Consider the following 25,313-nt stretch of genomic DNA (forward strand, 5'->3'; position numbering starts at 1 on the left):
GCCAGAAAGGTGGTCCCTGTTTGCTTCTGGCAGGGTGCCAACTTGTATATGAACCGGTTAAAGAACAGGTTGACTATTTAGAAAAGCTGGACATGCACAAGTCCATAGGGATGGATGCAATGCATCCGAGGGCACTGAGAGAGTTGGCTGATGTGATTGCAAAGCCATTGTCCAACAAAAATGATTAAGGGGCTGGGGGACTTACGAGAAGAGGCTGAGGGAACTGGGCTTATTTAGTCTGCAGAACAGAAGAGTGAGGGAGGATATGATAGCATCCTTCAACTACCTGGCAGGGGTTCCAAAGAGGATGGAGCTAGGCTGTTCTCAGTGGTGGCTGATGACAGAACAAGGAGCAATGGTCTGAAGTTGCAGTGGGGGAGGTCTAGGTTGGATATTAGGAAAACCTATTTCACTATGAGGAGGGTGAAACATTGGAATGTGTTACTTAGGGAAGTGGTGGAATCTCCATCCATAGAGGTTTTTAAGGCTCGGCTTGACAAAGCCCTGGCTGGGATGATTTAGTTGGGATTGGTCCTGCTTTGAGCAGGGGAGTGGACTAGATGACCTCCTGAGGTCTTTCTCAACCCTAATCTTCTACGATTCTATATTCCGAGAGACAGGAACATCACTCAAGTCCTTCAAAGAGTGGAGGGACTCATCTGTCTTTGCGGAGAATAGCTTGTTCTTATCGATGGGACGGTCCTGGATGGTGGTCTGGATCTTCCTGAGGAAGCCAGAGGATTGCAGCCAGGACTCTCATTGCATGATGAAACCCATGGTGAGAGAGTGGGAGGATGCATCCGCTGCATCCACCACAGTTTGGAGGCTGACCTTGGCCATCAGGTGACCTTCCTCCACTAGGGCTTGGAAACACTGCTATTTGTCCTGCAGCAGATTCTCCAGGAACACTGTTAGCTTGGCATAGTTATTAAAGTCAAACTTCACTAGCAGAGCCTGCTTGTTAGAGATGTGGAATTGCGTGGCCACAGAAATGTATGCCTTATGGTCGAGAAGGCCAAGGTATTTCACTGCCCTATCCAAGAGGGTGGAGGCACGTGAGTGCTGTCTCGCCTGCTCAGTCACTGCATGCACTACTAGTGAAGTGGGGGTGGAAGTGTTCTGGAAGGGGTGTGAGAGAGGGAAAAAAAAAAGTCAGCCTCCTCAGACAGGACAAAGTACTGGCGTTCCAACCTCTTAGGTGTGGGGGTACATTGTACTCCACTGAGGAAGTAATCGGTTGCACACATACAAAATGGGAAATGACTGCCTAGGAAGGAATACTATGGAAAGAGATCAGGAGGTCACAGTGCATCACAAGCTAAATGAGTCAACAGTCTAATGCTGTTGCAAAAAACCAAACCATCATTCTCTGAGAAAGTTCAGAGAACAACAAAAAATATTAAAAGTGTGGAAAACATAACCTATGAGGGAAGATTGAAAAAATTGGGTTTGTTTAGTGTGAAGAGACGACTGAGGGGGGGACGGGACATGATAACAGTTTTCAAGTACATAAAAAAGTTTGTTATAAGGAGAGAGAGAGAGAGAGAAGATAAAATTACTCACCCTGAGCAGTAACTAAGGTTCTTCAAGATAGTTGTCTCTGTGGGTGCACCACAGTGCCAGTCCCTGTCTCGCACTGCCTCAGGCAGTTACATAGAACCGTGCGACCAACACCCTACTTCCAGTTTTGTCTCTACCACAGAGTATTTAATGTGAAAACTCCGAAGGAGAGGGGAGGAGGTAGGGTAATGGAGCACACACGGGGACAATCATCTCAAAGAACCTCAGTTACCGCACAGGGTGAGTAACTTTCTCTTCTTCTTCTTTGAAGTGTGTTCCTATGACAGCTCCGCTTTAGGTGACTAGAGCATCTGATGATGAATGCTGCTCTAATGCATAACGTTGTGTGAATGTACGGGCTGACACCCAGGCTGCTGCTTTGTAGATGTTCATAATGGGTACCTTGTTAAGAAAGGCTATCGAAGCAGATAGAGATCTGGTGGAATATGTGTGGGTCTCCAGTGGGGGCTGAAGCTGTTGTTGATAATAGCAAAAGTCAATGCATCCAGAGATCCATTTAAACAGTGTTTAGATATGGCGTCTCCTTTTGGGAGTTCTGTGATGTAGAGGAATAATTTTGGTGACTTTTAAAAAATGACTTTGTTCTCTTGATGTAAAAAGGCTAGCACACTTTGAACGTCCAGGGTGTGGAGTGCTGCTTCTTGTTTATTCCCATGGGGTTTTGGGAAGAACAATGGGAGATGAATAGGATGATTCAGATGGAATAAGGAGGCAATCTTAGTTTAAGAATTTGGGATGCGTTCTTAAGGTCACCTTATTTTTGAAGAATGTTCTGTATGGTGGGTGTCTCACAAGGTCCCGTAGCTCCCCCACTCGTCTGGCAGACATGATGGTGACGAGGAAGGCCACTTTCATAAAAGGTGGAGTGAATATGTCGCTAATGGTTCAAATGGTTGTCCAGTAAAACCCCTAACATTAGATCAGCAGTTCTCTAACTTCATTGCACCACGATCCCTTTTTGACAACAAAAATTACTACATGAGACCAGAAGGGGGGACTGAAGCCTGAGCCCCACTGCCCTATGAGGGGGTGGTGGGGAGTTTAGGAGGGACAAAACCAAAGTCTAAGGGCTCCAGCCCCAGGCAGGGGGCCTGTAGCCTAGCCCTGCCGCTCAGGGTTGAAACCACTGGGCTTCAGTCCTGGGTAGTGGGGCTTGGGCTTCGACTCTGGGTCCCAGCAACTCTAAGCCAGCCCTGGTGACCCCATTAATATGGGGTTGCGATCCACTTCAGGGTCCCGATCCATAGTTTGAGAACCGCTGAACTAGATTAAGGTCCCATAATGAAGTAGAGGTTTGTATTTTGGGATAAATGTTACGAAGGCCCTTAAGAAAATGCTTGCTGATTGGGTGAAAAAAATCAATAACTCATGGTGGAACCTTTAACAGCTTTGAGGTGTTCTCTGATTGAGCTTATGGAGAGACCCGATTTCTTAAATTCCAATATATAGTCCAGTACCAGAGAGAGGAGACCACCATGATGTGTTTAATTTGGCATCATATAGCGAATCTTCTCCATTTGTGTAGGTATGCATGTTGAGTAGTTGGTCTAGACTATTTAACAGACTGTACCTTACTTCTCACAAAAAAAATCTATAGTTGGGAACTCCCAATGTTTGAATATATTCCATAGTACTCGGGGGTCCATTTCCCATTTGTGGTCCTGGGAGAGTTTTCTACTTAGCACATCAGCAGTGGTTTTCTGGCATCCTGATATGTAGGAGGCTGAGATGTTGATGTTGTAACTGATGCATCAGATCCAAAGTAGCATGGCTTCCAGGCATGGAGTGTGTGAACATCCCTCCTTGCCAGTTTATATAGAACATGCAAGCATTGTTGTCTGTGAGGATCTTTATGGTTTTGTTCTTGATCATAGGTAGGAAATGGGAGCAGCCATTGCAAACCGCCTGTAGCTCCAGTAAATGTATATGTAGGAGGGATTTCAACGGGGTCCAACGGCCTTGGACAGTGTGAGTGTGCCCCCCCAACCTAGTAGGGAGCAGTCCATAGTGAGGCTTCTGTACAAAGGGGACTCCTGCACAAACATTGTTTGGTTATGGTCACCACTGTAGTGAGTCTTTTACTTTGTTTGGCATCATGAGGCGTTTGTTTATACCATGTCTGTGCAGGATACAGACTGTCTGGACCCAGGCTTGCAGGTATTGCATATGCAGTCGAGTGTGTCGGATGATGAACATCGGTGCAGACATGTGGCCCAACAGTTGTAGGCAAGTCCTAGCTGATGTCTGGGGACTGTCTAATGTTGTGCAGATCAAATTGAGCGATATTGTGAACTGTTGTTGGGGCAGAGAGGCTGTAGCCTCCAGAGAACTAAGGTAGGCTCCAATAACTCCAGTTTCTGCACAGGTGTTAATGTTGATTACTGTGCATTTATTCGCAGCCCTGGATGTGTGTAAACAATTACTGCGTAGCCCAAGATGCGTGAAAAGAGTAGCTTCTAGTGCCCCATGCTGTTGATGCTTTCAGCAAACGATCATCCAAATAGGGGAATATTATGATCCTTTGTCTGTGGAGGTGAGCTGCCACCACCATGAAGACTTTCAAAAATAACCAAAGAGATGGTGGATAGTCCAAAAGGCAGTACTCTGTACTGAAACTGGTCTGCTCCTAGAACAAACCTGAGGACCCTTCTGTGTGATTAAATGTATTGTTATATGAAAACATGCATCCTGGAGGTTGATGGCTGAGAACCAATCTCCTTTTTCCAGTGCTGGAATTATGGTTGCCAGTGTGACCATCCTGAAGTATTGGATCTTCACAAATTTGTTGGGTTTTCTTATATCAAGAATGGGCCTTCAACCTTCAGTTTTTTCTGGGTTAGGAAGTAATGTGAATAGAATTCCCTCCCTCTGTGTTGTGTTGGTATGGTTCTACTGCACCTAGATGTATGAGGTGCTTTACTTCCTATCACAGTACATGTTTGTGAGAGGGATCCCCGAAGAGGGACAGGGAGGTATGGTGGGTATGGGGGGGATGGAGGTAAATGGAATGGATTAGCCATCATCAATTATTTCTAATACCCATCTGTCTGACGTGATGGTCTACCAGGCTGGGTGAAATGGGGTCAGTCTCTGAATGGATGGGAGGTAGCAGGCGTTTCCAAAACTTGAAACTGTGGGAATCTTGGACCAACACCTCAAAATTGTTGTTTTGATGGAGGATGCTGTGATGTTGAAGGCTGGGGCTGTCGTCATCTTGCGGATTTCTGTCTCTGTGGGTCGTACTGCCTTTGTGGTTGTCCTCTTTTTTCTTGTTCATAGGTGTGTAAATGCCCAGGGACTTCAGCATCAGTCTGGAATCCTTCAACATATGAAGGGACACACTTCTAGCTGCAACAGTTTACGGTCTTCAAACAGAAGATCCTTGACCATCGATTGTACTTCTCTGGGAAAACCAGAATGCATGTCACCTGACTATAGCTGTGGCTACAGACCACACTGCAGTGTCTGTGGAATTCAGTGAAGCTTGTAATGTTGTTGTTCTAGCAAGAAGATGCCCCTCGGAGATGATGGCTCTAAATGCTATACCTAAGGGAGGCTGAGAAAGAACTGTGCGGGGGGTGGGGGGGAGAGAAGAGAGAGAAAGAGGGTTGGCGCATGGTGCTATGCAACTACCTGAGGTTGTGCAAGATGGGGACAGTGCATGTGTGATCCAACCAGGCAGTGATACTACAAATCTGATTACAAGTGCAGGGGTGCAAACACACCTAAAGTGAAGCACCAACGGGGACACTACTCAAAGAAGAAAAATTGTTTTCTTTTACCTCTGAGGGTAGGACAAGGAGCAATGGGCTTAAATTGCAGCAAGGGCAGTCTAGGTTGGACATTAGGAAAAATTTCCTATCAGGGTAGTTAAGTACTGGAATAAATTGCCTAGCGAGGTTGTGGAATCTCTATCATTGGAGTTTTTTAAGAGCTGGTTAGACAAAACACCTGTCAGGGATGGCCTAGATAATACTTAGTCCTGCCTTGAGTGCAGAGGACTGGACTAGAAGACCTCCTGAGGACTCTTCCAGTCCTAAAATTTTACAAAGCTGGTGTGTGCCAGAATGCCTGTGCAAGCTGGAGGATTGTGTCTTTATAGGTGCAGAAGTCTCGGTACGGAGAGGAGGGGACTCAGGTGTATCTAGCATGTGGACATCTTTTGAATGGCAGAGTTCTGCTTGTACCAATGGTCCTAGCATCTGTGGCAGTGTCAGGGAGACTGGATAGTGTCTGCACCAGTCGCTCCTGTGCCAACTGAGCCATCGCTGGCGATACTGATGCACGCTCGCATACCAAGAGCGTCTTTTTAAAGGAGTGCTTACTCCTGTCCTTCAGTGCCAACGATTCGGTACCTGTGCCCATGAGTCCATGGGCCTGTCAGTGGTACCAATTACAAGCAGTTTCTGTGAGCCATGAGTGCCGGACCAAGATGCCGAAGATACCAAGCGAGATGGTGATTGCTTGCCGCTATCTCGAGGCTCGCTGTGGGGGGATTCCTGCCTTCTTCTTAGAAGATTTGTGAGACGGGTCTGCAGCCTGCTTCTTTGACCCACAGCGCTTAGATTTAAAAGGCTGTGAGGAAGACTCTCATCTACCATGTGACTAAGATCAGAGAACTGCCTCTATGAAGATAACCTTCTGGTGGAGTGTTCTTGTAGTCAGGCTACAACCACAGAGAACAGAGAATTCTGACTCTGAACATGCGCTGTAAGAAGGAACTGAAGGAGTGTCGCCCCGCACAACCTCTTATAACCTCACCTGGAGCATGAGGCAAACATATGATGCACATGCGGGTCAATAGAACTGCTGCTGAAAACTTCCGGCTCATGGGGCACATGAGCAGCCACATTTGGAATACGAATAGGGACCATCACTCAAAGAAGAATTCAAAGTCATGGTTCTTTCAACCACCACAATAGCCTAACCCCATTACACACTGATAGAGTTGGCAGTATACATGTTAAAGAAAATAAGGAAATCAACATGGATTCTACCTCTATCTGCTGTTCGGATGGCAGCATTGAAAATATGGCCTCCTTCCTTCCAACAAAGGTCTGGTTCTCTGTGTGCAAATACCCACCACGCAATGGCATTCAGACACTGCCTGTCTGAGAATGCGCCAGCATTTCACTCTCATATCTCAATTTATACTCCTCAAGATGCCTACGTATGTCACAAGTTATTTGAAATGGCAATGTGTTTAATTTTTCAAATAGTATTAAAATATATTTAAGCAAGATGATATTTCATCTTAACATTAACTGATGAGTAAGGCTAAGATTTAGACATGCGTATTTTTAGTAAAAGTCATGGACAGGTCATGGGTAACAAACAAAAATTCACAGCCTGTGGCCTGTCCATGATTTTTACTAAAAATACTCATGACTAAATCTCTGTTCCTGAGGCCCCTTTGATCTGGGGGCCCCCTGCTCCAGCGGTGGGGGGCTGACTGTACCTGGTGGCCCAGTGCTCCAAAGACCTGAGGACTGCTCTCCTGATGGCCTCCAGCGCCGCCCTCGGGACCACTGCTCAGGAACTCCCTGGGGTCAGCCACACAGGGAGTGGCCAAGAAGCAAACCAAGTGGTTGGCCCCGGGGCCACTCCAGTAGCAGCCAGTCCCGGGGCAGCCCACAGGACTGATGCTCAGGTGCTCCTTGGACTACTACTGCTCTGGCGCTCCCTGGGGCCAGCTCCACCGTCTGCTTTTCAGGCGCACCCCAGGCCCAGCTGACCAGGACTGCCCAAGCAGCAGCCAGTGTCGCTAGCCACAGTGATTGCCCAAGTGGCTGGTCCTGAGGCCACTCCAGCAGTGGCCGGTGCAGCTGGCCCCAGGACCACTACTCTGGCGCTCCCTGAGGCCAGTCACACCGGTCTGCTGCTTGGGCACTCCCTGGGGCTGCTCCCAGGATCACTGCTCCAGCTCTCCCTGGGGTCAGTCACACCGGCTGCTGCTCAAGTTCTCTCAAGCAGCGGCTGGTGCAGCTGACCTTGGGGCCACTGCAGCTGTCACAAAGATCGCAAAAAATCATGGAATCTGTGGCCTCTGTGACAGAATCGTAGCCTTACTCATAAGTTAAGGAGGGGTTCTAATGTTGGTACATGAAGGTACAAAGGACTTGTAAAAGTCAGTGGTAACAGCCACATAAATAAACTTTAGTACCTTTAAAAATTAACACTGAAGGCCTAAAAATTGTGACAGGAGTCACAGTTAAAGCAGAGATCACGTAACGTGCTCTCGTTATGCTACCTGTGACAAATGTATCTCCTGAGCCAGGTAGGAGTTACTTTGTTCAGGAAAATCAACTAGTTTTATTCCTTCCATCAAGTATGCCTAATATATATTAAAGGGAAAAACACATTTAGAGTTTTATTCCTTATGTCTGAACATAAGTTAAGTTACCAGAAGATGTATTTCAACAACTCTCTTTGTCAGTAGTTCCTGAAGGAGTTCTACAGCATCCTGCTGCCAAAAATTTCCAACCTAGTTAGTGAGAGGGAAAGACACAAAAAACTCAAACACTTCTAAAGATCAACAAGCACAGTGCACTAAATCATGTACTCAGTATATAGTTTCACCATAATATTCTATAATACAAATGTCTACTTCATACAACCCCAGTCCTATTTGACTCTCTTCCTACAGTTAAAAGTTTGTGCACTATGTGGTATTAGCCAATAACCATATATTAGTCGTAGAGTACATCACATTAATAGATATTATGTACATGGTATTAATATAATACACATTATACATAAGTGGACAGTGGGAAGTTACGTTAAATGAATGAATTATATTCTTCCCACAATTCTTTCCACCCACGTCAAGCTTCCCACAACACTTTTTGCAAAGCTGAATTTTGTTTTGACATTAGAAAATAGAATATTTGTCAAAGCAAAGCTGCATGAACACTTTGTACCAAGTACAGTTAGGGACTACTTACATGGCTCATCAACTTGTAAAGTAATATTCAAAACGAGGTATGGGAAACCATAGGGAGGTAACAAGGACAAAGATGGCACAAACTAGTGGATTAAACTTTAACTGATGTGTAAAGAGTTTTGTAACTTGCAAAACCATACTGTAAATACTACTAGCTGAAATGTGTATCTTTGAAGCTGTACCCCGTAGGATTATTTTGCTATCATATCCTACTATTCCAGCCAGCAGTATCAATTCATGTGTTTCGTTTTCTGAAATTAATCCATTTTATTCTTATATTTTATTAGTATTAATTCCTTGGACTTTAGGATGCATTGAGGCATGTGTTTACTGAAATGCAAGAAGCCTACTGGCTTGTAAGATTCGGTAAGATCTGCTATATAGCAAAATGTAGAAGTAGTTATAAATATGTCAGCATAAAAGCTGGCAACCTTTGGCACAGATAAGAATGGTTCCTGAACTTTGGGGAACCAAAGGGAAGAACTATCCACATCACATCACAGGTTTATCCGGCTTCTACAATCGGTTGCTAACTGCAGGGTACATCACAATTTGGAGGTCATCAAGAGAGCCTAGGCTGGCAGTTTTGGAGTGAGATAATTCTTAATATATTTAGAAAGTAAGTTTAATAAACCACTAACCTATAGGAGAAGGGTACTCACAAATTTCTTAGGGTATAGAAATAAGTTTTGGGCATAGTAGGTTGGGCCTGAATTACATAGGTCAGGATCCTATAAAATATCTTGTAAGGGAATCCTTTTCTTAAACCTTCTTCTTGTACCTGCTTTGAAGTTAGTTTTTTTCTTCTTCTTAACAACTTCTTAGGGTCTTAAGCTCTTAAACTAAGTTGTTCTTCTTAGATCTTTTCTATCTTCTATCATGCTATCAGCGCAGCATAGTATAACTACTCAGCATTCCTAACCACTGAGGAAACCAACACCATCACGTAATCGGGTATGCTAGGAGTGAGGCTAGTCCTTCACCTCCTATTTTCGGGCTCTCAAGGAAGGGTGTGAATATGTTAGGCTAAGGTACTTATAACAGAAATGTTCGCACCAGGAGTTTTGGAATTCTTTTACTGTTTTGCAGTTATAAGTTTCATTGCATTTCTTATTATTATATTAATGTCAAAGATTTTATCAATTTGGTATTGTCGTCAGTGTACGCGTTCTTGCCAAGCACCTCGAGAGTCCTCTCCTGATTTAGAGAACTCTCTGAATTCTTGAACTTGGTAGTCTGAATTTGATAAGAATCTATAAATCTTCTGCTCAGATGCAATCAGTGGCGAGCCATAAAAGCTAACCCATCAAATTCAGGTCAACAAAGCACACCTTCTGGGTAAGCTGAATGTGCAGCAATCTAAAAACTGCTTCCCAGGAGGAGGGTAGGTATGTCCTCCTTTTTGTATTATATTGTTTTGTCTTTAGACAATAAAGTTGAATAAATGTAATTATTTGGTCTCCTGAACAATTTTTAATAATGAACCACAAATGCAGTCAAACAACTGGCTATATCTTTTAGTCAGTAGTGGCAAACTAGATCTGAACTCCTTGGCACAGCAGTGCTAAATTCTACAGAATACTGTATATTCTGCAGTCATGAGATGCAGAGACCATTCAGAATGCAAACTTTTTTTTAACCTAATAAAAAGCCATTTATGAATGTTTTCCCTATATATTTTGTATTGCTACCTATTTGTATGCTGTAGGAACATGTTATTAAAAAAGTTACCTCTACCTTACAGTAACTCGAGTTCTTAGGGATGTGTTGTCCATACGTACTCTACTGTTGGAGTGCATGGACCGCAGGCACACAAGATCTGAGTCTTTTGACCAGCAGTGTACGTTAGGGCTGCACATGTACCCTATGTATCTTCATGCTCCTGTACCAAGGCCATTAAGGTGACAGTAGGCCCAATTGCCACCCAATTGCTTCGCCACTGTGGAATCCAGGTTTTATAGGATTCCATAGCAGCAGGGAAGAAAGATGGGTCATGGACTACATATAGACAACACATCTCAAAATATTCTAGTTACTGTAATAATATATGCAACTTCTTCCTTTCTTCGAATGCTCATCCATTTTTTTCACATATACATACATATATATACACACACACACACACACACACACACACTATATATATATATATTTTTCCCACTCTTGTGACTAGAAAGCAGTGATCTGATGCAAGGGAGATGGGTGCTGAGATGGAGGATCTAGACTAACTAGTTTGTAAGAGATTTTAATACAACCCAAAACCCACTTGAATAGCCTTTGGGTTGATAATCAGCAATGCAAGAATAAGTTTAGGCAACTACCTGAAAGATTTGGTCCTCTGCAAATAAAAGGAAAGAGGTCTTGTGAGCATCTAAAGTATGCAGCCTAATCTCTCCTTGATAAGAATATGGTTTAGGGAATATATTGGTGGGTGGATCATTTGGCATAAATGAAAGTTTAACTACTTGAGTAAGAACTTGAGATGAAGTCTGAATGATACTTTATCCCTATGAAATACTGTACAGGGAGGTCTCTCTGTGAAAGTCTGTATTTACACACTACTTCTGACAGATGTACAATTGCTATAAAAAAGGAAGTCTTCATAGACAAGCATAACAAGGAACAAGTTGCCAAGGGTTCATATGAGGATCCAATTAAGCCTGTCAAAACCAATGAAGATCCCATGCGGAGGGAGGTTTTGTTACTGGTGGAAAAACCCAAACTAGGTACTTATGGTATTTAACCATAATGAGATGGGGGAAAAAACCTACTCTTGATAGGAGAATGGTATGCAGAAATGGCTGCCAGGTGCACTCTGAGGGCTGTTTAACAATCCAAAGTTCTTCAGTGAAGTAAATATTCCAAAGATAGTTAAAAATAAAATCAATGGGTTGCAGGTGACACTGTTCACACCAAATCCCTCATCTCTTCCATTCAGCTGCATAGGTTTGTTTCCTACTTTGTATCAAAATATTTTGGACGTCCAAAGAACAAAATCTTTTATGAATGACATCGATCCAGCAGCCACTCAGGCTGAGAGATAAAGAGAGACTGGGTTTGGATGCAAAATGTTCCTTTTGTCTTGAGATATCAAATCTGGTAGAAGAGGTAAAGGTTTTGGTGGACAAAACAATAGGTTCAATCCTAGGTACCAAAACTGCCTGGACCATGCAGTCCCTATCATGATGATCCTGCAGCACCTTGTCTGTTCTTTCCAAATACCCTGGGAATTATCTGGAACAGAAACCGAGACACTTTTTGTTGTTTATTACAAGCAGTTCTAATGATCGATGACCCCATTCCCGGAATATAAACTGTGTACAACCGAATCTTTGATCATCCACCCATGGTCTGCTACAGCACTTTGCAGACTGAGGAGATGTATTGCTCTGAGAGATATATGATGCAATATGCACTGGTTCTATAGCTGAAATGCATCCTGACATAGCAGAGATGAGCATGTTCTTCCCTACCTGTTTGTATAAAGCATAGCAATGGTCTTGGTCACCAACTGGTAAGTCAATCCTTTAATCAACAGTAGGAAGACAGCACAGGCTCTGTGAACTGCTCTGAGCTCTAATATATTTATGAACAGTTCAGTCTCCTTGCAAGTCCATTGGTCTTGTGTCTGATGGTGGTCCAGGTGCATTCCATTCCCCATCCCAAGAGGAACTCATTTGTCACCAAAGTCTTACTGAGAGAGGTGGAGAAAAGAGTACAACCTTGTACATCAAATTGAGGTTTTTCCACCAATTTAGTGATATAAGATTTGTGAGCGATCATCAGAGACATATCCATAAGATGCTTTCTCAGTATGTATGCAGACTCTAGTCAACCCTGCACACAACGCAAGTGTAAACTTACATTCTGCATGACTAATGGGCAGGAAGCCATGTGTCCAAGGAGATCCAGAAAAGTCCAAACAGTTGTATGTGGATCTTTTTGAGGCTGACTGGCAAGACTGGATAGACTTAACAACAGCCAGAGCTTACCTGCCCAAACAATGAGAAATTTGTTATCTGATAAATTTCTGTTAGCAGCTTCTCTCCAAATTCATTGCTAATGGCCCCAAAGGTGGAATTCAGAGGCCGTCCAATGTTATTGGTGGAGGCTCTGGAACTTGGCTTCACCCTTAAGCTCAGGCCACCAGAAGAGTTCCTCCACAGCTGTAGAAACACTCCAGCAACGAATTATCAGCATTAAGACACCTTGGTATAATATATTCAACTATGCATCAGACAATACATATCTAAGTCTCCCTCTGAACAAAAATGTCAGCTCATATTCTGGTCATTTATATGATTAGGGTGAGTTGCATTCTAAGAAAAGCTACCAACAGAAAAAAATGATCAACTAAGGGATTACGCAATCTGTTGCACAGCTTCTCTCCTCATTCATTACTCATGGGAAGTAGCAAGCAGTGAATCACATAAGCAAGTATTCCCAATCTCACCTTCCCCATCCATTTTGAGGGACACCTCAGGAAAGGCTGTTACAACAGGTGGTGGAGTCACCTCTACAGTTCCAAGATACACAAGATGTTCCTATCCTATACTCAGACTCATAGGTCAGAAGGGACCAATATGATCATCTAGTCTGACCTCCTGCACAAGGCAGGCCACAGAACCCCACCCATCCAATTTTATAACAACCCCTAACCCAGGACCGAGTTATTGAAATCCTCAAAATTGGTTTGAAGACCTCAAGCTGCAGAGAATCCACCAGTAAGCGAGGAAAGGTTTCCATTCGAGTTACTGCCTAATATTGAAGAAGGTAGGGTGGCATCCAATTCTGTACTTGAAGGGACTCAACACCTTCAATCTGTTGCTTCAAATTCAGGAGGGTAACACTGGCCTCTATAATTCATCTTTAGATCCGCATGAATGGTTTGCGACTCTCAACCCTCAGGATGCATACTTCTGCAGGCTTCCATATATTCAGCATGCAGGAAGTAATTAAGATTTCAGGTAAGATAGAACCATTACAATACAGAGTCCTCCTATTTAGTCTCTTTACAGCATTAAGAGTGTTCACCAAGGTTATAGCTGTCTCGTTAATAGGCAGTGCCATGAATGGAGAATATCCAAGAGTTTAGGAGAGGATTCTTGTACCTCTTCAACTGGTATTTTGAGAATCAGCTATTTGTCTGAACAGGTCCTGAAAGCTCTTGTATTCACTCAGTTCGGTTGGGACCACTGCTGCATCTGGGAAAGAGGATGAAACAGCTGCTGGCATTAAATGATCCTCTAGTTAAGTGTGCTGCTGCTCAAAAAATTCCTCACAGGGTTCAGGTTCATGTATTGAATTTTGAGACATCCTAGATTCCCGACATGGAGTAGGAAAAAAGGATCTCTTGCTAAGCGGTGGTGCAGCAGTGTGATGTCTAGGATATTATTCTCATCCCCCCATTTCCCTAAGAGACCTAGACCCAAATGAAGCCCTCTCCTCTCTTTTCAGACCATAAGGGCCCCCTTGAGGAATAAATAGGGCATCCTTCCCCACTGTGTTGTGAGTCATAAGATGAAAATGCACATAGTAGGGGTACTGCTGAAGCTTGAGTACTAAGATGTATAGTGCTCCTACATGACATTAGCCTCAGTGAGGCTGCTGGTACCTTTGAGATAGAATGCATCAGTTTTCAGGTCCTTTGATATCACGTACTTCCTAGGTAACAAGAAGGGCAGAGCTGTGAACCTTGATGCAGGAGAAGCAAGAATGGACGTAAGAGTGCCAATAGACCTAGTAGACGCATCTAGTGCGGAAGTGAGTAGCATCAAGAACTGACAAGGCCGGCACTACAAGGATCATCACTGACATGATGTTCAGTGCTGAGGTTATAACTGAAGCTTTGGCCCTGGTGCTGGAGACAGTCGATTTTGATTCCAGAGGGTCAATGCACCCTCAGAGCTCCCGTGGTACCCAGTTTGGGTGGTGGAGTCACCGTAGAGCAGGAGCAGTGAGATGACTTAGACATCCTCTTATTGGAATCTCCCAGTGGGGATTTGCCCCTGCTCTTCCCAAAGAAAGTGACGCTCCTTTTATCTAAGGACTTAGGTTTTTCAGCACTACCTGAGTTCAAAGCCACCAGTGTTTGTAGATGTGTTCCAGGAGCTAGTGGATCCAGAGCTGACAGGGACACTCCTGGACTGGATTTTCCCTGCTCAGATCAGAGGGCCATAGAGTGGCCTAACAAAAATATCTTTAGAATATGCCTCACAAGCTTTCAAGGTAATTTTAGAAAAACTACTCTCACACTGTGTATTTATCAGGAATATATGTTTACAGATAAGACAGTGAAGAGTAAAGGTGTGGATACTGAAGAGCTCAATCTCGCAGTCTCAGGCAGTGAGAAGGAACTGAGTCGTCACTGGGATTGGTCTGCCCTTTATGCCCTCAGTATGGGAGTACAAGGACATAGGGTATGTCTACATAGCCCATGGCAGCAAGCCTCCAACCTAGGTTGATCAATTCAGGCCAGCAGGCCTCAGGTTCTAAAATGATGCTCTAAAAATATCTGTACAGACAAGCTTTAAGTTGGGGCTCCGGCTGCAGCTTGGGCTCTAAAGCTCAGCCCCAGCCACAACTTGAAACCACTGTCAATACGTACAGCTATTTTTAGAGCACAAGTGTGAGCCCTGCTACCCCAACTATATTGACCTGGGCTGGGAGGCTTGCTCCTGGGGGCTGTGTAGACATATGATTAGGGTACAATGTTCACATTTATCCAAAAGACTCCAGTTTCTAGTGCACGGGACACATGTACACCAAGAGTGAAACACATATGGACAAGCACTCTATGAAGAATTAGGGGGCCCTGAAACAGAAGTTATGGTCACTGTGCTGTACTTTCTTTTGACAGTTGGAAGATAGTGGAGTGAAAGCAATGGGTTAGACCAAGAAGAAAGTGGACAGAGAACAAAGAAAGGCGACGAGAACAAACATCCTCCCCAATAGTGCATGAAGATTTAGTAATATTTATGCATTTATATTTAGATTTAGTCTTATTATATACAATAATTGTTATAAACAGTTTTATTGTGTTTATTTTATCTTGCTGATATAAACAGGCTTCATTCTTAACTTTGGAAATATAAAAATTATGAAGACCAGCTGACTTAAATTGCATTCCTCTTTCTGATGTTCAGCTCATGAGATAATTCACTAGAGGTCTTTGGGACAACTGGGGTGAAATGTGTTTGAGAGTGCCTGTAACTGTACATGAGAAAAATACACATATATGTAATCACTTATTTACATGCATAATCAAGCTGGTTGGAAGATCTTTGAAACATTTTTCATCAAAGCAGATATATCAGATCACTTTCAGACCTGAGCTGAAAACCTGACCTTTTTCAGTCCAAAACGAGACATTTTGACACTTCCATTTCAGAAAAAGGGAATGAAAATAAATATCAATACCTAAAAAGGTGTGAAACGCAAGTGTCATTTTCTGGCCAGCTCCAACAAATTACCATGATTATGTGTGCAATTGTGGATGTGCCTAATTAAGAAAATCTAGTCCCAAATGTGTAGAATAAAAGAATATGCATGGGGGAGGGGGGATATGGGTGGAGGGGATGGAGAATAAGAAGACAGCAAGAGAGGCGCTGTATATTACTGATTTCAGCTGTCCTTCCATATGGTTGCTAGCTTAAGAGCCCAATTTTTTGAACTCATTTGTTTTATATAGATTGCAACAGATTACAGAATTGCTTTAAACTATTTTGTTTTCCAATCCTACTATTAAATGAATCATTCACACTTTCTGTTTTTAGGCAGCCTGTGAATACAAAATAATTACAAAACTGCTCTTAAATTACATATTTAGAATACAGAAAACAAAAGTCAAGAATTTCATTCTTATAAGTGAATATCTGACACTACAAACTATCACTTTGAACTCAAAATTGAATTCCCAAATACTGGCTAGACGTACAAGAGTATCCTTTATTCCATGTAATACTAATTAGTATTTTAATTTTAGTAACTACCAAAAGTCTTCAAATTTAGTGTTTACTCACTGGCACTATTTTATAGAGCTGACATGGTATGCAAAATGTCGGTATGTCAGCATACAACACAACTGGATAGAGATGACACTCAGGGATCTTCTCAATGTAGCCATAGTCCACGTACAGCACCTATATAACATAAATAAAATGAAAAATTACTTTTCTAAAAATGCTGCTTCTTAGAAAAAAAATCACTCTCTGGTAAACAGTCAATTTCTTTTCTCTAAAAACACACGGTGTCTCAGAGCTGAAGATGGGGCTAGATTGGGATCAAAGAACAAGGGCCACCCATACCTTCTTCAAGTTGACATAAAGGGGGAATCTCCCCAGACAATTGTTCCTGCTTTCATGGATCCCTCCTTGAGAAATTTACAAAACCTAAATTTCCTACTGTTCAGTCTTACTCAGGAATGACCTGCAGATACTGCCCTTGGAAGGGACATGTGCTTCCCCTGAGTACTATAAACAGGTGTTGTAGTCTGATCAGAATCAACTTGTGGCACTTATTGTAGCTTTTAAAGATAGGGATCGCTAGCATACTCCCCTTAGCTACCAGAGGGTCGGGGGAATGAGGAGCATACGGTAACAGTTTCCCAGCAGAGCTGTTTTGGGAGTGGGGCAAGATAAGGAACCAGACCCCTCGTAAGCTAGTTCCTAACTGTACTCAGAACTAAGAGGCTTTAACAATTTTAATAACTATTTACAGTGTGAAGTTGGAAAAACCCAGCATGGACAAGGAAGCTCTGTCCTAAAGCAGGAACAGTAATAAAGAACTAAGATGGTAGCAGTCTGGCAGCCTTTATTCCCTTGGTGCAGAACATGAGCAGAGTGGGGGTGCATGTATGATGGACCACAGACACTGCTAAAGAAAGTTCTCCAGCCCCGGGCACATGGAATATATGTACAACCTTAAGTACATTATACACAAGGATAAATGCTTGAAGAAGAACTGAATAGATAGTTCAGGCAAACTATCATTAAGACAAAGAGTCATGCCAAAAGGCAGGGGGTCAGATAAAAGGAACATGCCTACTTGGAGAACATAAACAAACATAATATCAGCAATTCATTCAGCATGTGATCATTATGAAACATTTAACTTTTTAAAAATAGATTACTTATTTTGAAAAGGTGACCACATTCAAGAGAGGACGAAATCCATAAGTAAGTCATAACTACAAAGTTTCTATGCTCTTAGGAGAGCTGTTTTACTATTGCCAGCAAAATCAGAAAAGGAAGTATTATTCACCCTGTGCAATAACTGTAGCTCTTCAAGAGGTGTCCCCTTATGAGTGATCCATTTCAGATTCATATATGTCTCTCATGCTCTTAATTGTAGATTTCTAGCTAGCAGTTCATTCGGCCCATGCACCTATCCTATGCTTCCTCATGACATACACTGAGGCTACACAAGGCTGTGTGGGTGAACCACCTTCAGTTCCTTCTCTACTCAGTCATCACCTAGAGCAGTGGCTCTCAACCTTTCCAGACTACTGTACCCCTTTCAGGAGTCTGATTTGTCTTACATACCCTCAGAAGTTTCACCTCACTTAAAAACTACCTGCTTACAAAAATCAGACAAAAATACAAAAGCATCACAGCACACTAGTACTGAAAAATTGCTTACTTTCTCACTTTTTCTATATAATTATAAAATGAATCAATTGGGATAATAATATTATACTTACACTTCAATGTATAGTACATAGAGCAGTATAAAGTCATGGTATGAAATTTTAGTTTCCACTGACTTTGCTTGTGCTTTTTATTATAGTCTGTTGTAAAATTAGGCAAATACCTAGATAAGCTGATGTACCCCTGGAAGACCTTGGCGTACCCACAAGGGTACACACATCCCTGACTGAGAACCACTGCTCTAGAGAGCAACCAAAAAAAGGGGAAGGAGGCTGGGTGGTGGAGCACCCAAAGGGGGATACATCCCAAAGAACTTCAATTACTGCACAGAGTGAGTAACATTTCCTCCTTCTTTAAGTAGTGACCCTACAAGTGCTCCACTTCACATGACTTCTGAGCAGTATCCCTAGAAGTAAGGGGGAGGGGGAGGCTTTGGAACAGGATCTAGAATCAAAGGTAGTGCTGCCAAGCCAAGTGGTGCATCAGATCTGATGGTATGGAGCAGAGCATAATGTTTTAAAAATGTATGGTTTGAAGACCAGGCAGTGGTTCTACATATCTCAGATACTGGGACATTCTTCAAAAATTCAGCAGACGTTGCCTGCGATCTGGCCGAATGTGCTCTCCCCCTCCCTCAGTGATCTCTTTCCCATCATCCCAGGGAGTAACTGCAGGCTTCTTGCTCCAGACACACCTCCCTTCTCCCAGGGAGTGCTTGTTGCCAGCTTCAAGGCTTATATAGGACCCACCTCTTCCTGCCGAGCTGAGCCTGTTCTACTTAAAACCCTGCTACCTGTCTCTTTCTCCAGATGCAGTCCAGGCAGTTAAATGACCCACTTAGCCATTTTAAACCTTTCAGGCCTTGTGGGGGGTGAACGCCACATCACAGGTCCCAAGATGGAGTGGAGTACTAATGTGGGGGAAGGTATTACCCAGACCCCTAATAAATCTGGATGGTACTGGGTAAGCAAAAATGGAGAATTCCTCAACTTGAAAGGTGGATATGGCAGCCAGGTGTACCTTGACCGAATGGATGGATAATCCAGATGTCTTCAGATCCTGAAAGTAGCTTAGGATGAGTGGAAGGGGAATTGAGTCTGGACGCAGGTACTGACTGTAGTAGGAAGAGAGCCTGATACATAAGCCCTTGTATCAGTGGGCTTGTATGAGGCCTGGGCTAAAGTAGTAGTCAAAGTTTTGCTAATATAAAGCAAGGTCAGCAAGAGACAGCCTGTAAGCAGGAGTTAGACTCTGCCTGCGTACACACTCACAGAGTCTGGCAAGAACAGAGCTGGTATTGCAAAAACACATACTTTCCTAAGAAAGACTAGGCACAGGAAACTCACAAAAATACATTCCGGAAGGATGGTACCAGAACACCCCGATACCAAGTATGGTACAACCCGCTCTCCCCCAAATATAACAGGAACACGCTGACCCATCTTAAAGACAAGGTCAGGATGACAGTGTTAGACCCCCAAGTTGGGCCCCAGGGCCAGACAGCAGGTGCTCCGGCCTCCACCCCCCAACGGAATTTCCCCCCAGCCCCCAGAACTGCCACTGATCACATAGCTGCTCAGAAAGCAGAACTTGTAACAGGAAACAGCACTTTGCGGTCGGCCGACCTGAGGAGGGGAAGTTCCCCTCACGACGGTTGCTTCCTGGGTAGAGATGCTGGGGCTCGATTGCCTCCCTTGTATGGGCATGAGCCACTCGCGACCCCGCAATTGGCTTATCATAAATTATGACGAAAAATTCGTTATATATTGTTGGCCCCCTCCCGGGGACGGGGAGAGAGAACTCGAATTCCCGTCGAACCGTATCCAGGCTTGATCAACCTGAAGCTCTCTCCTGGCTCACGCGTTTCCCAGAGCCTGACTGCTTGCCGGCCGTAATGAAACTTTTGTGGTTTGTATGTGTAAGTAGAATTAGCTGTTAAGGATATCTGTATATCTGTGCTGTTAGATAAGAGGCAGAGACTGGTTCCAGCCGCCCCAAGGCTCCTGCTAGGGGAAACCCGTTGACCAGGAAACCTTGAACGCAAGGGGGACCAGTTGAGCCTCGCAATTTGTGTTTAATAAGATTAGTTGCTGCATTTATGATTACTAATAGCACCAATATCACTTTTACTAACCCCTGGGACGACCTGAATAATTACTGGGACTTAGAAAAATACCAGGGCCAGCTTCTATTTGTAGTTGTAGTGTTTGTGTTATTTGTTCTAGTATTATATTGTAAGCCCAAGTTGTAACTAATCGTGTGGTCCCTTATCCTTATCTGTGACTCATTTAATAAATCCTCAATCTTTAACACTACGACTGATTGCTTGCGTTATCCCCGTCACTACCCTTGGGCACTTGTCACCCCCCCCCCAGGGCATCCAGTGATCGAACCTCCGCCCTATTCCAACGCTCATTACCCGGTAGATAACGGGCACCTGGTGGCCATATCGGTGGAGCGAGGGGCGAGAGCAATCTGTAATCAACAGACAGCATGATGGATAGACACGTTTTGATCGAACCAACATGAACAAGGTGATGGGTGGCACATAGGTATGTCAGATGGTGGCACCTGGATACGTTAGAGGGGTAATACGTAACTTGTTTGTATTCGTGTATAAAGAGATATTTCAGAGGGAGTGTTTCTGGCCAGCTGAGGGAGGAATGGAAAGCCCCACCATTCACTGAGCTGCGTCCATTGTCACAGGCATACATGACTTAGTATCCTCAGAGACTGCCAGGTGCTATTACTGTACTTAGTCAACAGTAAACCTGGCTGTGCGCCTTCATGCCTTAATGGATCTTGTGGTCTCAAGGTCTGCTGTGCCAGCTACCTGCGAAGTGCGGGGGAGGCATACAGAGGGAATGCATGTAGCCAAACATCAACCAACACTGATGACCACACCAGTGGACAATCTCTTCCATTTCTGTTGGTAAGTAGGGAGAAATGATGTTATTCTACTGTTTAGTAACACTTGCTGTACCGCCACAGAGCAGGAAATCTATATACCCAAGAACCATCCCGGATCCACACCCTGAGGCACAGAACTGCCAGGCTGGGGTGTACTGTGACCTGCAACCTGAGACAAGATAAAAGGAATGGTCCGGTGCTTGTTCAACAGCTGGACACAGCTGATGCAGGTAAGGGTATCAAGCTTGTCTCATCCAGGTAGGTACTATGAGGATAACTCTGACGTCATCCTACCTGATCTTGTTCAGTGCTCTAGAATTAAGGTCACTGGGGGAAAGGCACAGAATCTACTTTTCTGCCACAGCAGAAGAAAGACATCCCCCAGGGAGCAGTGACCCAAAGTCCCCCTTTAATAGAAGGGAAGGCACTTCCTGATTTCAAAGGCGATGAAAAGATGGATCTCTGGCCGTCCTTAACTCTGAAATATGCTATGGAGAACCTAAGGGTACAGCTCCCATTTGTAGTCATGGGAGAAGTGTCTGTTGAGGGTATAAATGGTGCGCCAGATGCCGGGAAAGCAGATTGCTGAAATCTGGATGTGGTGTCTAAAGCTTTGTAGCTTCACCACATAAGAATGCAGATCTTGCTCCTCCCCGCTTGTTGATGTAAAACTTGCAGAACATATTGTTCATCATGGCCTTGATTGTTTTGTCCCTAATGAGGGGCAGGAGATGAAGGGAAGGATTCCTGACTGCCCTGAGCTCCAAAAGCTTGATGTGGAGATTGGTTTCATGGGACTGTCCATCTGCCCTGAACCAAGATGATGTTGAGGTGGGCACCCCACACTAACCAGAATGCATTACACTAATTGAAACTATTTCCCCATGTTAAGTATCCTCACACTTTCTATGGGTCATCTCAATTATCACTTCAAAGTTTTTTTTCCTCTTGCTGCTGATAGCTCATCTCAATTGATTGGCCTCTTACAGTTGGTATGGCTACTTCCACCTTTTCATGTTCTCTGTATGTATAAACTTCTTCTTGCTGTATGTTTTAGTCTATGCATCTGATGAAGTGGGCTGTAGCCTATGAAAGCTTATGCTCAAATAAATTTGTTAGTCTCTAAGGTGCCACAAGTACTCCTGTTCTTTTTACTGATAGAGCTGAGTGACAGAAACGGACACCTGCACAGATATGGAGTTGCTCCTTCCACTAGTTTAGAGAGTTCATTAAGTACACTGTCAAAGCATTCCTGTCATAGAAGAGACAATTCCTAACCAACCTGGGAAGCAGCAGAGCACAACCTTGCATGGATTGATCACAATGGTACAAGTTGTCATATGGCCCAAGAGTTGAAGATAGATCCTTACTGTGGTTTGAGAGCTCCTCTGAATTGCCCCTACCAGTCCTGAAAGAGTCACAAATCTGTCTAAAGGGAGGTACTCTCTGGCTGTCACGGAGTCCAGATACGCCTCTATAAACTGTATCCTTTGCACTGGTACTAATGTGGATTTCTTTACATTCAGCTGCAGACCCAACACATGAAACAGAGCAAGAGCCTTCTGGGTTGATAACAGTGACTTGAAAGAATGGTCTTTGAGCAGCCTTGAAAGAATGGTCTTTGAGATACTGGAAGAATTACTCCCTTCCGCAGGTAAGCTGCAACTACTACTAGAATCTTCAAAGATATTCTTAGGTTCCAAGGATAAACTGAGCACTTGGTACTGGAAATGATCTTGGTCTATGATAAATCGTAGGTATTTCCAGTATGATGGGTGTATATTTATATGGATATAGGAGTCTTGTAGGTGGAGGGATGAAAATCAGTCCCCTTCCTCTACTTAAGTAATTATAGTAGCCAATCACCATCCTGAACTTTTGGGATTTCACAAACTTGTTCAGCTGTCTTAGATTGAAGATTGGCTTCCAACTGCCATCCTTCTTTGGTACTAGGAAGTACTGAGTAGAACCCTCTGCCCCTGCAAGGGAAAGGAACCAGTTCTTCTGCTCCTAGATGGAGGAGAGAGTCCACCTCTTGCCTTTGTAAAAGCTCATGAGAAGGCTCCCTGAAGAGGAATGGGGAAGGGGAGGTGACTGGCAACAAAATGGCAGATGAAATTCAGTGCTTACTAGTGCAAAGTAATATATACTGGAAAAATATAATTCCAAATACACATACAAAAGGATCGGGTCTAAATTAGCTGTTACCACTCAAGAAAGATCTTGGCGTCATCGAGGCTTGTTCTCTGAAAATGTCTGCTTGATGTCTCAAGTATCAGGAGGTAGCCATGTTAGTCTGTATCCACAAAATCCACCGGACTCATTTTTGCTTAATGTGCAGTAGCAGTCCAAAAAGCTAACAATGTTAGAAACCATTATAAAGAGGCTAGATAAATCATCATACCACCACCACATAAATCCATGGTATACCCAACACCATGAATACTGCATGCAATTGGTTCACCTCATCTCAAAACAGGTACATTAGAACTGGAAAAAGTACAGGAAAGGGCAACAAAAATGATTAGAGGTATGGAATGCCTTACATAAGAGAAGAGATTAAAAAGACTGGGACTGTTCAGATTAGAAAAGCGATGACTAAGGAGAGATAAGATAAAGATCTACAAAATCATGAATGGTGTGGAGAAAGTAAGTGTTATTTACTCCTTCATATAAACACAAGAACTAGGGGCCACCCAATGAAATTAATAGGCAGCAGGTTTAAAACAAACAAGTATTTCCTCACACAATGCATACTCAACCCGTGAAATTTCTTGCCAGGGGATGCTGTGAAGACCAAAAGTATAACAGGGTTCCAAAAAGAATTAAGATAAGTTCATGGAGGATAGGTCCATCAGTAGCTATTAGCCAACATGGTTAGGGATGCAACTCCATGCTCTGGGGTCCCTAAACTTCCAACTGCCAGAAGCTGGGACTGGATGACATGGGATGGATCCCTTGATAATTGCCCTGTTCTGAACGTTCACTCTGAAGCATCTGGCACTGGCCACTGTTGGAAGATAGGATATTGGGCTAAATGAACCATTGATCTGACCCATTGTGACCAATCTTGAGCTTTTATGAACGATCACTTTTGCCATTTGTCATAAAAGAAAAAAAAATATCAAACTTACCCTGACTGTACCACCACCAACTTCTGTAACTTTACCTCGATACCACATGGTATCCGATCCTCTTACAACACAAGCGTCTTCCTTTTTCCAACAATATGGTTCCAGAAGACCAAGACATTTGAAGTTATTTTGTATATCCGTCATCAATTTGTTTAGTTCATTTTCTGAACAAGAATTAAGTAAAAAGAAAGTGAAATTCAAAAAATGGATTTCAGATTTATAGGTGCAAATAATTGTTTTAACTACTACATATATAGTTACTGTATACTAGGCTGGGGCTGTAGAACAATAATTTAGAGGTTAAACTATATAGCTTTTCACATTTTAATTTCCAAATATCTTCCGCTAGGTTGGGAATCTTAAATATTGCAAGTCCTTCTAATTCCACTGTATTGGAATAATAGTGGAAACTGTAGGGGTTGTATTTCAGAAAATATATTTTCCATATTTTAAACCATTTAACACTACCTAATGACAATGGCTGAAATAACTTCCAAGCCAATTTCATACTTAAGTTATACAAATTCTTAAAAGAAGAAAAAAATTACTATTAAATGTAAATAGGATTTACATTTTATCAAGATAAAACATGAAGTCTGGGTTGCAAAACCACATCCCTGAGGAAGTTACTGCTATTATTGAGAATATAAGGATAAACAGTCCAGGATTCTATCATGTTGGAAAGAAATCTAGGACGGCTTCCTTGTTTATTTGTAGAGTCTAACTGATTCCCAAACAGAGCTTAGAGTTCTCAATGACAAAGAAGTCAATACAGTAAACTTGCGGAGCTTCCTAACATACAGAAGAACTCTAGGTGAACTGAAGAGGTATACAGGGGAGTCGCATCTTACGTGGGGGTTAGGTTCAAAAGTCAGCGTGTAAGGAGAAAATTGCATATAGTCAAACGCTCATTGAGTGGAATGGTGGGCAGAATCACCTGCACTTCAGGTACAGTATTTAAATTGTTATTTTTTCTCTTTTTGTTTTGCCAAGAACGTATAGTTAAAATCGTATAAGTTAAATGCACCAATGATGCAACTCCATTGTAGTTTCCAAAAGTGTTCAGAGTAAATTTTAGGCACATAAGGCAGCAGTTGA

The 25,313-nt window shown here is 43.1% G+C and overlaps 1 protein-coding gene across 1 annotated transcript in view; it reads right to left on the reverse strand.

Annotated features, from left to right (window-relative positions):
• Nucleotides 1-25,313, reverse strand: part of RNF17 (ring finger protein 17) — a 206,147-nt gene that overhangs the window by 37,811 nt on the left and 143,023 nt on the right. Inside the window, exons 30-32 of the mRNA XM_050928582.1 lie at nt 24,216-24,379; nt 16,546-16,665; nt 7,985-8,065 (exon numbers count right to left, since the gene is read on the reverse strand). Of these exons, the coding sequence (XP_050784539.1) occupies nt 7,985-8,065; nt 16,546-16,665; nt 24,216-24,379 (365 nt within the window). The remainder of the gene's footprint in view (nt 1-7,984; nt 8,066-16,545; nt 16,666-24,215; nt 24,380-25,313) is intronic.

This window comes from Gopherus flavomarginatus, chromosome 1, assembly GCF_025201925.1.
Source record: "Gopherus flavomarginatus isolate rGopFla2 chromosome 1, rGopFla2.mat.asm, whole genome shotgun sequence".
NCBI classification, from domain to species: domain Eukaryota; kingdom Metazoa; phylum Chordata; order Testudines; family Testudinidae; genus Gopherus; species Gopherus flavomarginatus.